Raw genomic sequence first — 17,433 nt, 5'->3', positions numbered from 1 at the left:
ATCTTCCCAAGTAAAACATCCCAGAGAACTTCCCCAGTGTCCTACTCCTTTCCCTGCCCACAGAATTCACACACTTCCATGGCAAACAGGGAAATGCCAGGAAAATCCAGTGGCACCTGAATTCCTGCAGCTGTCACCTCTGGAAGGGAGAGGCAGAGCCTGAGCATTCCCACAGAACATCCCCAGACCTGCCCCACACCAGACCCTGCAGCAGTTGTTCGCTCGAGCTGCAGGAACAGTTTGTCTTTCTCAGCCTTAAAGGTTTAGGAGAAGGAAAATGTCTTTTCCCAATCTTTGTTCTGTTCTTTTTAACTCCATGCAAGGCACTTTGGCTCTAAGACTTCCCCCCTTATTGTACACAACAGTTCCCATTAAATTTACAGGAGCATATTTTGCCTGGCTGTGGTTTTTTCAGTGCAATAGTTTTGAACAATCTGTGTTTTTCAGTGACAGTGTTTGTCTTGGAGCACATTTATCTTAAGTACAATAAAAAAACCCAGTGACCTTCACTCTGCAAATTCAAACCTTTTTTTATCTCAAATTAAAAACATTGCAGTGCAAAAGTATTTTCAAGATCAAAGCCCGAGGTGCTGTGGTTCAACTAAAGCAATTTCTTGGAGCTTGGTTTGCAAAATTATGGTGAATTTCTTCTTACTCTAAATGGGGAGAAAACAATCCCCAGCTGACACTGAGTCACAGAAAGGTAAAATCCTTGGTTCCACACTGCACAAAGTTTCTTCCAGGGACCAAGCTGTGACCAAAATAATATAAAAGCTAGGGAGAAAAAGCTTTGATGCCTCTGGTTTTGTATTTGTGTTTTGCTTCTGTTAAAAAAAAAAAAATCTTAATTTTAAGAAATTTTAATTTCTAAAATATTAAATAATATCTATAATACTATTATATATTTCATATAATATAAATATATTCTATAATATTGTATCTTTATAAATAATATAAATTTTATATATTATTTTAAAGACATTATACTATATTTATCATTTATTTCTATAATAATTATTAATAAAATAGTCACTTTCTTTTCCCCCAGCTGCCCAGAGATTCCATCAGTCTGGGAATACCCAGGAAGTTTGGCCTGATGGCTTTTGGGAGCTGCTGTGTCCCCTCCCAGCACAGCTGATGCAGAACACATCAGTACTCCTAAAGCAGAGTACTGCTCTGAAGCTCCCAACAGCTCAGAACACAGCTCAGAACACAGAGTACTCCTAAAGCACTGACTGTCACTCCTGCTAATGCAAGGCTGTTAATTAAAACAAACAAACCAACCCCTGCTGCTTTTCCTGGGAGGCAGGCGGGCTGCAGGAGAAAACAGGGAAAATCAAGGGAAAAATAAAGAGGAAGCTCTTCCTAAAGCTCAGGGCACTTGTCTGAACCACCAGTCCCTAAAAACCTTGCCCTAATCACCCTGGAGAGCACAGCAGTGCCAGAAATGGCATTAAAAGTGAAGACAGAGGTAACACACTCCTGCTCAGACCAATTCCAGCCCAGACATGCAATTTATAATGAACCAGAAACACTCCAAAGGACATGCACCAACCATGGCAGCTCCAGGGCTCGTTCTCCCAGAGAATCAGAGATGCAGAGCCTGAAACTCCTCAGCCCTGAGCTCTGACCCAGCACAGACATCACCAGGTTCCCACAGACACTTTCCAGCTCCAGGGAGAGCATTCTGTGACCAGCACTCCCTGGTTTCCCCTGGCATCCTCACCTGCAGGAGCCTGGAGCAGCCCCTTCCCTTCCCTTCCCTTTTCCCTTTTCCCTTTTCCCTTCCCTTTTCCCTTCCCCCTTCCCTTTTCCCTTCCTTGCCCACAGACTCTCCCAGTGCTGAGGGTGCTCCCTGCACACCAGGAGGAGTTTCCCAGCCACCATCAGCACCTCCACAAACATTCTGTGCTAAGAATTCCTCCAACCAACCCCAGGACCAGGAGCTTTGGGCACTTTCCCACAGCAACACGAATTGTCCCCCCACAGCTCTGTCCTTCACACCTTCCTCAGGGACATTTGCAGCTGAGTGTCACCCCCACGGCCAAACCACCCCAAACTGCTGGGAAAACCATAAAAAACCCCAAAACCCCCCAAGAGCAGGTGCAGCAGTGTTTCCCAAGCTGAGCTGGTTTGTACCTTGGCTGGTGCAGGTTCCCTGGGCTTTGGGAGCAGCTCTGCCTTGACTGCCTCCATCCTGAGCTGGGGCTCTTCATCCCAGTCTGCCTCACACTCCTGGGACTGGCTGGCCAGTTTCATCTTCACCCAGGCTGCCAAAAACACAAAGCAGGAGAACTTTCCCATTTCATGTATGAGAGCAGTTTTTAACTTAAAGTCAAAGCTGTGCATTTCTGGTTAGCCCAGCTGAAAGAACAAAGACCACACCAAATTCCAGAGCTCCTGGAATGAGCAGGAACACAATGGCAAATGGCTCCTTGGATCATTTATTTGGGGAGATGGATCCAAGACTCTTCCCTGGTTATGTCATCCTCACAGCCTCAGACACAACTCAGAGCTCACTCACAAAATCCTTTCCCACATCCCTGATTTAATAACTGTACGGACAAAATAATTTCTTACAGTGGTGCCAGGAAAAGAAGGTTTTCAAACTGGAAAAGCCCAATTCTACCCAGTTTTATCACAGCACAGAAGATTCCCCAGTGTCCTGATCCTTTCCCTGCCCTCCGACTTCACACACTTCCATGGCAAACAAGGAAATGCCAAGAAAATCCAGAGGCACCTGAATTCCTGCAGCTGTCACCTCTGAAAGTGAGAGGCAGAGCCTGAACATTCCCAAAGAACCTCCCCCCAAAGAACATCCCCCAGCCTCCACCACAGGCACAGCACCAGACCCTGCTGGAGTCAGGAGATCACTGGGAAGTGTCCCTCACTGAAGCCCTGTCCTGAACATTCCCAAAGAACATTCCCCCAAAGAACATCCCCCCAACCTGTCCTACAAGCACTGCACCAGACCCTGCTGAGTCAGGAGATCACTGGAAGTGTCCCTCACCAAAGCTCTGTCTCATTAAAGGGTCTCAGTGCACTGCACAATGATCTCCTTCTGTTGTAAATCAAAGGTGACTCTGACACAGGGGAGAGAGAATGGTGCATCTGACTCCATCATCAGAAGGCGAATTAATTACTTTACTATTAATTACTTTATAATACTATACTATGTACATTGTATCCAAACTGAATCTGCCATGCACTCACCCTTGCTCACAACTGCTCACCCTGCACTCATCTCTGATTGTCTCGTGACTGTCCCGTGACAGTCCAGCACCCACACACACACCTGGCCCTGATAGGCCAAGGGAACAAAACATCCTCACTTTGGGTAAACAATCCCCATGTTGCATTCTGCTTTAGCACAACACAGGCACAGCAAGCCAGATAAGAATTGTGTCTTCCTTCTTCTCACAGCTTCTCTCTGTTTGGAGGGCACGTGAATAGCAGACCCTTCATGCAGGAGCAGCCTCACCCCATCACTGCCACAGCCCCTGACACAAACCCACCCCAGCCCCTACACAAACTCACCCCAGCCCCTGACACAAACCCATCCCAGCCCCTACACAAACTCACCCCAGCTCCTGACACAATCCCACCCCAAGCTGTGCCAAACCCACTGAGAGCCTTCCTCACCTCGGATCTTCCTCTCATGCTCCTTGGTCACTGCCACAGCTCCTGACACAACCCCAACCCCAGGCCGTGCCCCTGACACAGCCAAACCCACCGAGAGCCTTCCTCACCTCGGATCCTCCTCTCGTGCTCCTCAGCGCTCTTCAGGACACGGCTGGCCGGGGCAGTGGTGCCCAGGAGGCTGCGGACACGCGTGGCCAGCGAGTCACCGCTGCTGCTGCTGCTGCCCGCCGGGCTCAGGGCAGCTCCTGGCAGGCTCCGAGCAACTCCAGCTCTGGGCAGGCTGCCCTGCACCGCCCCCAGGGCACTGCCCGGCTGCTGGGACTGCCCAGCCCTCCTCAGGAGGCTCCTGACCCAGGCACTGAGGGAATCCCCACTGCTGCTGTCCTCGCTGCCCTGTGTCCCTGCTGCCCTGCCAGCCAGGCCCCAGGAGCCCAGGGAGCTGCCCAGGCCAGTGGGGGCACTGCCCAGGGGCTCCAGGGGAGGAGGATGGCCCGGCTGTGGGGCTGTGCCAGTGCTCTGTGCCAGCCCCACATGGGGAGCCTTTGGGGGCACTGCCAGGGGCTCCAGGGAGGGAGGATGGCCCGGCTGTGGGGCTGTGCCAGTGCCCGGGAGGCTGCTGGCTGTGCTCTGTGCCAGCCCTGCACGGGCAGCCTGGCTCCTGCCCACACTGCTGCTCCCTTCTGGCTCCCACCTCCCCATGGATTTCCCTGCCCTTGGCTCCTGGGCCACTGCCCTCAGCCCTTCCCTGCGCTGGGAGCTGACAGCCAGAGGGTGTCCCCATGCCAGCTGCCAGCTGGCAGAATCCAGAGGGTCCATGTCCAGCTCCTGTGCCCGCACACCCCTCGCAGTCACGGCCTCATCCCATGACAGTGTGTCCTGCAGCTTTGGGATCCGGTCCTGGCCTAACCTGGCATCCTTGGGATCCTCCTCCCTCTCACCCTGCTCTCTGCAGGAGGCTGTGGGGCCAGCAGGACGGCTCCAGCTGGCAGCCAGACCCTCTGCCTGTGCCAGCAGCTCCCGGAGCTCCTGCAGGGCCTCAGGGCCCATCAGGGGTTCCCTTTCCTGGCCCTGGCTGCTCTCACTTCCCACCCCGGAGCTCGAGGATGCCCTGTCCAATTCCATGTCATTCCCAAGCCCAGACAGAGCCCATCCCTGCTGGCTGCTGTCTGAGCTCCTGCACTCAGGGTCAGCAAGGGCACCCTGAGCCCTTCTCTCCCCATCCCGGGGATCCCTGCCCAAGGAGCAGCTGGGCAGGTCCTGCTCTGCCCCAGCAGGTCCAGGGGACCCCTCTGTGCCCCCTGGGGCTCCCCCCTCCAGCTGGGGGCCTGGCACACTGCCCTGGCTGGCTGGGGAGTGCCCAGAGAGCGTGGGGGAGCTGGCACTGAGCTCCCGGGGGGACAGCAGGTCCTGCTCCTGCTCCGAGCCAGCCTCGGAGCCCATGGAGAGGGACACGCTCAGAGGGGACACATCCGAGCCAAAGCTGGCCTGGGACAGCTCAAAGGCTGGCAGCAAGGCACCTGCAAAGGAACAGGACACAAATGAGCATCTGCAGGCTCCAGAACACAGCAAACATCCCTTCCTGTTTGTGCTACAGGGCACACAAAGGGAGGGAAGAACTCAAATACTGGAAAATGGTGCTGTTCTTAGGATGAGACTTGAACCAAGATTTCCATGAGAATTGTCTCCTGAAAGAAACCTCAGGAGTACTTCAGATAAATATCAAACAAAATACAAAACTTATCAGAGAATTATAGAATATGTAGAGTTGGATAGGATCACCCATCCAGCCCCTGGCCCTGCACAATCCCACCCTGTGCACTTGGGAGCAGTGTCCAAACCCTCCTGGAGCTCTGGCAGGGCTGGCTGTTACAAAACCACACTAATTTGGATGGTGATGATGATGATGATGGGTGGATGGATTTAGGAACTGATCTGGTCAGTTATAAAAACACTGACAACTTTTCATCACACCAAACACACCAGGAAATGCCAGAATGCAAAAGAAACCCTGAATTATTCCTCTCCCAAGATGGAAAGGTCTGCTCCCAGTCCTTCAGTCTCAGGATACAAACCATTTCCTTCTGAAGGACTCTTAGAAAAAGAGAAATGAAGGGATTAATGGCCTTGTGTGCCTGGCAGCTGCCCCACAGCCACACTCCTGAGCAGGGGGCAGCTTTGCAGAGATTTGAACACTCCCCAGTGCCCAAATCTGCCGTGATGGCAGAAGATGGAGTGCCAGGAACCCCTGAGCCCCAGGGGAATGGGGTCTGTGCCCTCCTGGTGGAACCCTGGGTACTGAGGGTTTCACACTTTCTGGGCTAGAAATCACTGACCCTTAAGAAAACTCTACATTTGACCTGAGACCGTAGAGAAAGCTTTCAAAATTGCATGATAAAACTCAGATCATGAGGGTAGTGTTTAAATAAATCTATGTAATGTAACAAAGTTGAAAACTCAGAATTTAAAGTTTTAGTAATATATAGTAATGTTTTATATACTATATAAAAATATATAGTAAAGCTTTAGTAATATATAGTAATTATAGTATTATGTAGTATTTAGTATATAGTATTATATAGTATTTAGTCATATATAAAATGAAAGTTGTAAAACAGTAACTAATCCTTCTTCTTCACAAGTTTAAGTAATATTGTGTAATTAAATTTAAAAGTCCAGGTTACAAAACACAAACAATTAGTTATTAATAATAACTAACTAATAATTATTTGTTAGTTATTAACTAATTAGAATTATCATTCATTATACAATATATAGCAATTATAATCAGCTATATAATAATAATGGTATATAACATACCATAATATAAGTTCTATAATAATATAATACAATAATATTATAAAATAATTTAATATAATAGATAGATAATATTAAATAATATATAACAATTATTATTAGTTATAATAAGTTGGCATATATAACAATTTAGTAATAATAATAATAATAATAATAATAATAATAATAATAATAATAATAATAATAATAATAAATATTATTGATAATATTAGATATAATATAATATAATGTAATGTAATATATAACAATTATAACTAGTTATTAATAATAATCTAACCCAATAATTATTAGTTAGTTATTAACTAATTATAACTATTTATAATATATATAACAATTATAGTCCTATAATAATAATATATAACATATATTAATAATATTAGATATTGTATAATTATAAATAGTTATTAATAATAATAACCTAACCCAAGCAAAGAAACCCCAAAGCCTGCTACCTTCCCATCCCCCAGAGCCCCCATACCCTGGGCCTGCGGGGGGACTCTGTCCAGGGGGGCCATGTCCAGGGGGGGCTGCAGGCTCCTGAGCCCCCATGGGGAGAACTCCAGCTCCCGGAGGGGCCCACGGGGCACAAAGGGGGCCAGGATGGTGCCAGGGGACTGCTCGATGCCCAGGTTCCGCAGGTACACCTGGCAGGGAAACAGGGACAATCAGCACTTGGAGCAGGGGGGCATCCCGAGCTCTCCTGGCACACTGGGCACTGCAGGAGCGGGCACTGCATTGCCCAGGTTCCACCGGTACACCCGGCAGGGAAACAGAACAATCTGCACTGAGGGATCAGGAACAATCAGCACTGAGGGCAGGGATGGATCAGGAACAATCAGCACTCAGGGATCAGGAACAATCAGCACTGAGGGATCAGGAACAATCAGCACTGAGGGCAGGGATGGATCAGGAACAATCAGCACTCAGGGATCAGGAACAATCAGCACTGAGGGCAGGGATGGATCAGGAACAATCAGCACTCAGGGATCAGGAACAATCAGCACTGAGGGATCAGGAACAATCAGCACTGAGGGCAGGGATGGATCAGAAACAATCAGCACTCAGGGATCAGGAACAATCAGCACTGAGGGCAGGGATGGATCAGGAACAATCAGCACTGAGGGCAGGGATGGATCAGGAACAATCAGCACTCAGGGATCAGGAACAATCAGCACTGATGGATCAGGAACAATCAGCACTCAGGGCAGGCATGGATCCTGCAATGCTGGGCACTGCAGGAGTGGGCACTGCATTGCTCAGAGCAGGTTGAGCCCCAGTCTCACTGCTGGAAACTCTACCTCCACACAAACACAGAGGTTTGGGTTGAAAACACAAAGGTTTGGGTTCAAAGCCCTCTCTCTCCCCACTCAGCTCTGCTCAGGAAACACTGGCAGGCTCAGAAACTCCAGGCAGAGCAGGGAAGCTCCTCAGTTTTTAGGACAAGTTTGGTCAAACCTTCCAGGCAAATAGCTGGGAGCAGTTTTGTCAGAGCTGGTTTACACACAGATGTTATAAGCAGGAAAAAAACAGCCAAAATTTTCCTTGGCTTCATCATCTGTAGGGCAAATTAATTTCAGCTCATCCACACTATGTCCTAAACTAGCCAGGAAAATGAAATAAATTACCTTACACATCACAGCCAGCTCAATTTCCTACGATTTTATCATAAACTTCCACATTACCAGCCAGAAAAGTGACCTGATCTCCTTTACCTTCCAGGGATTTATGGAAGCAGCATTCCCCAGAACCAGGCTGGAGAGTGTGTAATTATAGCCAGGAACAGAAGTCATCTCTCTGTCTCATGAATTTCATTTCAAACACCCTCCCTCCAATATTTATATTTGTTTCACCACGGGTTTGCAGAGACAACAGAGTGAAGAGAGCTTCCAGAGCACATTCCCAAAGACCTGGTGATTATGGAGTCATCTTGTGAGAGGAGCAGCCTCTTACTCAGAGGATAATTACATGTTTGTCATTATCATAAATCTGCATCTCATTTGCTCCACCACTCCCAGCTATTAGTGCCCTGAAGGTGCTGCACAGGGCACAGCCACATCAGGAGAAACCTGGGCAGCCACACAGGACAGAAAGGAGGGAAGGCATGAGAGGCTCTGGAGGTGAGGAACACATCAGGAATTCAGAACTGAGGCCTCAGAAACTGGAGCAAGGTGAAAAAGCAGAGTGAGAAAATCACAGGAAAAAAGGAATTTCATTTCCAAGGAGCTGTGTTGGGTTTGCTGCTCCTGCAGAGCTGGGGAAGGTTCAGCTCTCCTCACTGAGCACCTGAGCCTGAACCTCATGTTTGGACATGAGGTTCTTTGAGAGAGCCACCAACCCTCCCTTCTCTCTCCTCCTGCTCCCCTGGTGTGGGATTAAGCCTCTTCTGCCCAAAGATGGGTAACTGAGAGGGGTTTTCAAAACTTTTATTCCATTTTCAGTCTCACCAGAAGGGTGGGACAATACAGATATTAGAATTCACACCATCACAACCAGAATCCAACTATTTCCTAATTACAATACACTATCAGTGTTTCTTGGTCTATCAGCTTTAGCCACACCATGCTGTACATGTCTTAAAGACAATAATACAAAATTACCCCTCATGGGTCCTACTACAATACACCTTTCACAGTTCTATTTCTCCAAACTATCCAATCTTATTTGCAAAGCCATCCTTTAAAACTTGTTTCTGGCTCCATTTCTCTCTCAGCAATGTCTGCTTTATTCCATGGCATTTCTAAAACAGCATTTCTTGTCTCAAAGTTTGCACACTTTGAGAATTCCCTACAAATCCATTTCCCACACCCTGATACTCACCTACCCGGAGAAAGACAAGAGGCCTTTCCCATATCCAATCCTGTCTTTATCCATGTTAAATAGTACTAAAAGTTATTTCCCACCTCTATTTAAGATTAGCTGAACCTGTATCATGGATGAAATTCACTGTGGCACAACCCTGTGTAAAAGGGTTTTTTTTGGCTTGTACTGATTAGATCCTCTCCTAAAAGAGCAGTGGGGGGGAATGGAAAAGTGAAAAACAAATGGAGAACTCTGAAAAACAAATGGAAAAAAACATATAACTGAAAAAAATGGGTAACTCTGGGAAAATAAATGGTTAACCTGGGGGAAAAAAATGGATAACTCTGGAAGCAGAGTTTGAATTAGAGCCAAACTTACCGGGATTCTTTCTTCAATATTCAGCTCTTCCTTCTTGGGAGTCTCCAGGGCTGCTCCAGAGGGGATGGGGCTGCTCCCTCCTGCAGTGGGGCAGGGCCTGGGCACCACCAGGGCCCCCTGAGGCTCCTCAGGACCAACAGGAAAAGTCAGACTCTCCAAGGGAATGACTCCAAAGCTGTCCATGATGTGACCAGTGGGGATACTGAGGTTGGGGGACTGATTTCCCTTCTCCTCACAGTCCTGGTGCTCCTCAGCTGGGGAGCTCCCATCCTTTTGAGGGAGCTGAGCAGCACTGGGCACAAACACATCTGGGGCTGAGCTTCGCCTGGTGGTGCTGTGCCCATCTTCAGCAGGGGATCCAGGCAGCCCCTTCTGTGGGGTGGGGCTGTCAGAGCCCCCCAGAGTAGCACTCTGCTCCCCCTGTGCTGCAGGGCTCAGGGCAGGCAGGGCTGTGCTCCTGCTGGAGATGTTCATGGTGCTGTCAGACTGGGACCTGCTCAGAGGGAGGGCAGGCAGCAGCTCAGTCTGGGGGAAATGCACATTTCCCAGAGAACCTGTGCCCCTGCAGGCACGAGCAGCACTGCCCTTGGGATCCCCCAGGCTTTCCTGCACTGCTGAAACACAGCCTGAATGCCTGGGAGGTGCACTGGAGGCTTTCCTTGCAGGAGGAGATGCACCTGGCACACAGGTGGCAGCAGGACCCTGCAGGTGCCAGGCTCCCACCTTCTCCAGGAAGCTCAGTGAGGGGAAGGACTGCATCCTGCCAGGGCAGGGAGATTCCAGCTTCAGGGACTCCAAACGCCCACAGGTCTCTGCCACAGCACTCTGGGGAGGGGGCTGCTCCTCCCCAGGGACAGGGGACATCCCTGGGGCTTCTTCACTGGGACACCAAGGAGAGGCCTGAAGGTCTGAGAGCATCACCAGGCCTTCACCAGGTCCTTCTGCCTTCCCAGCTCTCTTGAGGAACACCCCTGGCGTGGACTGAAAGTTGGGATGAGGCAGGAGCAGGGAGAAGGAGCCCTCAGCCCCCAGGCTGAAGGAAGGGGAGATCTCTGTGGCTTTGTGTCCCCTCTGTATGGAGCAGTCAGAGGCAGCGAGCTCATCCCTGCTCCCTGCAGGCTCTGGGGAGTGCCCAGGGCAGGGGGCAGCGTCCTGGGGCTGGGTCAGGCTGGGTGTCCCAGCAGGGAGCAGCCCCTCTGTCCCCAGCCTCCCTGCTGGCTGCTGCTGGCCCCAGAGAGCTGCCTGCAGCCCCTCAGGAGCAGCCATGGAGCCCAGCCCCAGCTCCTGGGAACCCCTGAGCCCCTGGGAACCCCTGGGCTGCACCCCAGGCTCCTGCAGCCCTCCTCTGCCTGCCCCAGAGGCTGCTGCACAAAGAACATCTTCGGCAGCAGAGTTCTTGGCATGGCTTTTCCTCAGGCCATCAGAGAAGTTACGGGACAAACCAAGCCCAGGCATCTTCCTTCCCTTCTCCAGCTTCTCCAGGGCTCCTGCCCCACTGCCAGCCACCTTCACCTTCACCTGCTGCACACCCCTCTCGCTTTTCTCTGAGAATTTGGTCAGGGCAGTTCTGTAGGAAGAGTTTCCTGAGGAGGAGGAGGAGGAGGAGGAGGAGGAGGAGGAGGAGGAGGAGGAGGAGGAGGAGGAGGAGGAGGAAGATTCCTCCTGCCCCGGGGACTCCTTGTTCCCCTCTGAGAGCTCAGGGGCAGCAGCTGGGCCATCACTGTCCTGGGAGGAGTGACCACAGGAGTCACCAGAGCAGTGTCCATCCCTCCCAGCTGTGCCCCGGGGCTGCCCCAGCCCCTTTCCCAGCCCCTGCTCTGGAGCTGGCTGTGCTGGATCCCCCCTGCCTCGGGGGATTGTTGCCTCCTGCTCATTGTCCCCACTGTCCCCATTGTCCCCCTGGCTGCCCAGGGGCTGCCCAGGCTGGGGAGCAGCTCCAGGATCCTCCTGTGCCACGGGCTGGGAGTGCTGGGGTGGGCTGGGAAGGGCTGGGCCCCTCAGGGATGCAGTGCCATGGACGTGGGCAGGCTCTGAACGCTCCAGGGATGCTCCAGAAACATCCGGGACTCCTCTGCAAGAAAAGGGAATTCCTGAGCATTTATTTTATTCCAACATCTCTGGTTTAAATCAGAGGCAAAAGAACTTCAGTGACAACTGGGGGTTAGCAACATTCACACAAATACCCATAAATGCAAGCCCTAAAGGGGCAAAACCCAAAGGAATGCAAAGAAATATCAAAAATCTCCTATAAAACAAAGGTTCAAAAATAATATAATAATAACATCAATTTTTACTTAGTATGGCAATATTGCTCCACCTGTTTAGGACTGAAACATTTCTTACTGACAGGCTGTTATTAGTTACATAAATAAATAAAATTAGCTAAGTAAAATATGCAACATGTACTTACACATATCTCAGCTTGCCTGTGATTTTTTAATACAAATTAATAATGTTGCATATTTTACAAGTACAAGCTACTTCAGTTCATTATATCAATTATTTCTTTAAAGGATATAAAAGCAGCCCGGTCTCAGATAAGCAACAAATTCCTATAAATTTCTAATTCTCATATGGGGGATTGTTTAATTAATAGTTCCTTTATATTAAACATATCATCAAAGTCTAATAAATATTATTCCATGCAAGCAGAGCACCTCAGAATGAAGGTGGCAAAGCTTTTTACTGAAAAAGCTCTTTCTTTATGCATTTAACCCCAAATTTGTACTGTAAATTACACATTTGGCTCCAGCATTTACAAACCACTACCCTGTCCATGTATGTTTTACTCCTGTAAATACAGAAACCTGATCTTTGTCCCCAAAATTTCATGGAGTTTATTCTGGAGTCTAAGAAGGCTCCAGAGATGTTGAAGAGGGTAGAGTTCCTCATTTTCCCCAGGAACCTCAGCATGACAAGCTCAGAGGAGCCTGCTCCTGCTTTTCCCTTGCTCAAGCTCTCCTGAAGGCAGAACCCAGAGGTGCCTCCTCTCCACACACCCCCAAATCCCATTTCTGAGCCCAGACCCTGCCATTGTCCATCACCCAAGTGCAGACCCAGCCCCAGGAGCCCCATCCCACCTGAGGGGAAGGAAATCCATCTGGGATCCCTGCAGGAACGTCTCACCCCGGGCTGGGCTCAGCAGCAGGGGCAGGCAGGGGGAGAATCTGCTCTCCTGGACATCTGGGGGAGAGAAAACACCAGCAGGGCACTGAGAGCTGGCAGCAAGCACCACAGTCCCAAAGATACCCAAAGATCCCAGCCCCACATCCCTAAGGACCCCAGCTGCACATCCCCCAAAGATCCCAGCCTCACAGTCCCAAAGATACCCAAAGACCCCAGCTGCACATCCCCAAAGATCCCCAAGGACCCCAGCCCCACATCCCCAAAGAACACCAAAGATCCCAGCCCCACATCCCCAAAGAACCCCAAAGATCCCAGCTGCACATCCCCAAAGATACTCAAACATCCCAGCCCCCATCCCCAATGACCCCAGCCCCACACCCCCAAAGATCCCCAAAAATCCCAGCCCAAAGATACCCAAAGATCTCAGCCTCACATCCCCAAATATTCCAGCCCCACATCCTCAAGGACCCCAGCCCCACATCCCCAAAGATCCTCAAAGACCCCAGCTGCACATTCCCAAAGATACCCAAAGATCTCAGGCCCACATCCCCAACGGTACCCAAAAATCCCAGCCCCACATCCCCAAAGGTACCCAAAAATCCCAGCCCCACATCCCCAAAGATCCCAGCCCCCACCCCCAGGCCCCCATCCCCAGTGACCCCAGCTCCCCATCCCTAAAGACCCCCAAATATCCCAGCCCCCACCCCCAGAGACCCCAGGTGCAGGGAAGGGGAGGGGGTCCCCCCTGGAGCCCCCTCCCTCCAGGACTAAACTCACCTGTACCAACCCCAGGTGTGCAGCACTCACCCTGGCACTGCCACCCCAAACGTGTCCCAAACCTCCTCCTGTGCCACACCACCCTGCCCAGCCCAGCCAGCACCCCGGGCTGATGGCCAGGGGGCTCACACAGGGATTGGATCCCATCACCTTCCACTTTCCAGCCCCAGGATTCCACAGCTCCTTCAGAAACTCTGATTCCAGCCCAGGCTGTGCCATTGTTTTCCTGAGGGATTCAAGTTCAGGTAATAAACCCAGCAGGCAGAGATGATTGCTGCAGCAATTTTAGTTTCTATCCTGCATCTCTTTGCTCTTTGGGGTACTTGGGGTTTTTTTCCAGTTCATTGCTTACAAAAACAAATGGAAATTGCTCCTACCACAAGAATAAAACAACTCTAATACACATAGAATTATCTGTGGGATTTAGACATAACTGTATGCTTGGGGGGGTTTCTCCTTTTCTTAACTCTGACTTGGTGTCTGAGAAGTATAAATAACCACAGACAGGTCTGAGGAGTGCAAAACAATACTCCCAGTATTCTAAGCAAGCTTTGAATTTTAAAGGGAAAGAGCTATTTGTGGTCAAGGGAGTGACTTCCTAACCCAGAAATGCCATTTATTTAATTTAGGCTCATTAGTTTCCAACCTCTCAGACAAACCACAGTCTGCAGCACTCAGAGGAGCACAATCATACCAGAAAAATGATCATTACACACAAAAATCTCCAGTTTTCATTCCATCAGCTCCAGCTCAAGGCTTCTCCACCCACACTGCATCACCTGACCAGGGGCAGCCAACCACAAGGCAATCTTGCTCATTAATTTTTAATTTAACACTTCCAATTAACTTTTTTTTAATTACTTTAGAACTCTAGGTAGTGAGAGGATAATTAGCCAGATAGAATAACCGAATTTGCAACACCAAATATGATTCAAATGCTTTTTTGGAAGCTTGGAGAAAGGAAATGAGATGTAGCTTCAAAACCTAGGTGTAAACAGCTATTCCTGAGCAGTGTGACAGCAGGAGGAGCTCCAGAGGGCTCAGTCCAGAGCTGGATGGTAAAATGAATCTTGACACACATGCAGGGGTGACAAAGGAGAGGAGCAAAGGGCAGCACAGAGGGAGCAGAGCCAAGGGAGGAATGCAGGACCAAGGACTCACAGAATCACAGAATGATGAGGCTGGAAGAGACCTCTAAGATCATTGAATCCAACCTGTGCCCTAACACTTCAACTATAGCACCACATGCCATGTCCAATCTTTTTTTAAACACGTCCAGAGATGGTGATTCTACCACCTCCCTGGGCAGAGCATTCCAGTACTTTGTTATTCTTTTGGTAAAATATTTCTTCCTAACATCCAACCTATCCCTTCCCTAGCTTGAGACTGTGTCCTCTGATTCTGTCAGAGACCAACCCCACCAACCCCACAAGCTCCCTTCAGGAAAGTGTAGAGAGCAATAAGGTCACCTCTGAGCCTCCTCTTCTCCAGGCTGAGCACCCCCAGTTCCTTCAAACGTTCCTCAAAACTCGTTTGGAACACAGCAGCTCTCAGGGCTCTGTTCCACCAACAGCTCACCCCAAAGAGGGGGAGATGGGGCAGCCCCTGGGGAACAGTGGGACTGGGGCTGGGATGGGACTGGGGCAGGGATGGGACTGGGGCAGGGATGAGATTGGGATGAGGCAGGGAGGGGATTGGGATTGGGGCAGGGAGGGGACTGGAGGACTGAGGTAGTGAAGGATTGGGGCAGGGATGGCACTGGGGCAGGGATGGGATTGGGACTGGGGCAGGGATTGGGATTGGGGCAGAGAGGGGATTGGGGCAGCGAGGGGACTGGGGGATTGAGGTGAAGGACTGAGGCAGGGATGGGACTGGGGCAGGGATGGGACTGGAATTGGGGCAGGGATGGGACTGGGATTGGGGCAGGGATGGGATTGGGGCAGTGAGGGGACTAGGATGGGATTTGGGCAGAGATGGGACTGGGGCAGGGATGGGACTGGGATTGGAGCAGTGAGGGATTGGGGGATTGGGGCAGGGATGGGATTGGGATTGGGGCAGAGAGGGGACTAGGATGGGATTAGGATTAGGGCAGGGATGGCATTGGGGCAGTGTCAGGATGAAGAGATTGGAGCAGGGGTGGGATTGAGGCAGTGACAGGATTTAATCACTCAGAACCCTGATTTCAGATCAGGAACAGGGGACTGAGCTGATTCCCTGGGATGTCCCTCACGTTCCCCCAAACACCCAGAGATCAGAGGGGTGGCTCAGGGCTGGCACTGACACAGCCTGGTTTACACTCCCAACTCCCAGCAATGAACTGGGAGCACACACAGCATTTCCAGGGCACTTGGCCCACTCAGCACAGCTCACTCAGGAATATTTCACTGCTGCACTTGGGAATACTGAGCACATTAATCTGCATACAGAATTGCATTAAGCATGCAAACCAGTGTTTTTTAAGAACATTAAGCAAGCTGGAATCTGAACTCTCTCAGCTCTGTTAGATGGACTTTTCCCCCTCCCAAATCTTGTTTTCTATTTAACATGGCACTAGTGAACAAATAATATTAATTGCAGTTACCAAATCAGACTTGTCAGCTCCCATCATGACACATTTCATGTGGCAGAACTGGCACCTTATTTTTAGTCATGCAAGAGAGGAGGAAAACAAGCTCTTCTGATTTCAGCTGAACTTCTCCACTTTGAATGAAAATGTATTCTCAAGCTAAATTCAAAAGCAGGAGTGATTAAAGAAAAGGTTTTTCCACACAGAAAAATCTGGGTGTGCTTTGGAAATGAAGAAACAAAGAGGACTAAGGGAGGGAGCAGAAAATAATTGGGAAACAAAAGCTGTCAAAAGCAGATGTTGCTAATCTTTGTGTACACAGATTAATAAAGCAAATGTGCACATACAGACACATACACACTCCATAAATCACAACATTTGCTGATAAATGAGTGCTTTCAGGCTCTATTATACCAACAAACACCTAAGTGCCACTACACATTTGTTTTGAGAAGCTCAAAGAGTGAAAAAGTGACTGAACATTCACAGGGAACTCCAGAAATCCCAAAACCCTCCAGAGAAGCTCAAGGATCAGGCAGGTGTTTGGCAGCAACAAAATCCTCAGTGCACAGACCTTCAACAGGGGGCAGGGGAGGGAGGGCACGGTTGGGATGCTCAGGGATCCTGGGGCACATTTGGGATGCTCAGGAGGGATCTGGGGCACATTTGGGATGCTCAGGGTAGATCTGGGGCAGGAACATTTGGGATGCTCAGGAGAGTTCCAGGGGCACATTTGGGATGCTCAGGAGGGATCCTGGGGCACATTTGGGATGCTCAGGAGGGATCCTGGGGCACATTTGGGATGCCCAGGGATCCTGGGGCACATTTGGGATGCTCAGGAGGGATCTGGGGCACATTTGGGATGCTCAGAAGGGATCTGGGGCACATTTGGGATACTCAGGGTAGACCCTGGGTCATGTTTGGGATGCTCAGGGATCTTGGGGCACATTTGGGATGCCCAGGAGGGACCCTGGGGAAGGCACATTTGGGATGCCCAGGACAGTTCCTGAGGCACATTTGGGATGCCCAGGAGGCTCAGGGGGCTGTGCTCAGCCAGGGCCAGGCCTGGAGCCGCAGCCTGGGCTGGAGCAGGCAGTGATGTCAGTGCTGCTCTCCTGCTGTCAAACTGGGATTTTTCCTGCTGCCACTCTGAAGGCCAAAAGGCTCCTGAGTGCAGCTCAGCGAGCAGGCAGAGCTGGGCCTGGACTCGCTCTCCCAGCCTGCTGACAAGCCTGAATGCCACACTCAAGCTGCCATTTGGGGGATAAAAAAGGAAGGCAAAACAAAAACAAAGCCTGGGCTCTGTCAAGCTGTTCCCCAGAGCAGCAGGA

The 17,433-nt window shown here is 50.1% G+C and overlaps 1 protein-coding gene across 2 annotated transcripts in view; it reads right to left on the bottom strand.

The window, feature by feature from the left end:
• The window catches only part of ALMS1 (ALMS1 centrosome and basal body associated protein), a 51,756-nt gene that overhangs the window by 26,166 nt on the left and 8,157 nt on the right, over positions 1-17,433 (bottom strand). For both annotated transcript variants that reach the window (XM_026797037.2, XM_026797036.2), the window contains exons 3-7: positions 12,714-12,816; positions 9,634-11,704; positions 6,935-7,100; positions 3,750-5,159; positions 2,140-2,270 (exon numbers count right to left, since the gene is read on the bottom strand). In XM_026797037.2, the coding sequence (XP_026652838.2) occupies positions 2,140-2,270; positions 3,750-5,159; positions 6,935-7,100; positions 9,634-11,704; positions 12,714-12,816 (3,881 nt within the window). The remainder of the gene's footprint in view (positions 1-2,139; positions 2,271-3,749; positions 5,160-6,934; positions 7,101-9,633; positions 11,705-12,713; positions 12,817-17,433) is intronic.

The sequence above is a fragment of the Zonotrichia albicollis genome, chromosome 5, assembly GCF_047830755.1.
Source record: "Zonotrichia albicollis isolate bZonAlb1 chromosome 5, bZonAlb1.hap1, whole genome shotgun sequence".
NCBI lineage: Eukaryota > Metazoa > Chordata > Aves > Passeriformes > Passerellidae > Zonotrichia > Zonotrichia albicollis.
Note: the sequence above shows the minus strand (reverse complement) of the source record. Positions and strands in the feature narration are given on the sequence as shown.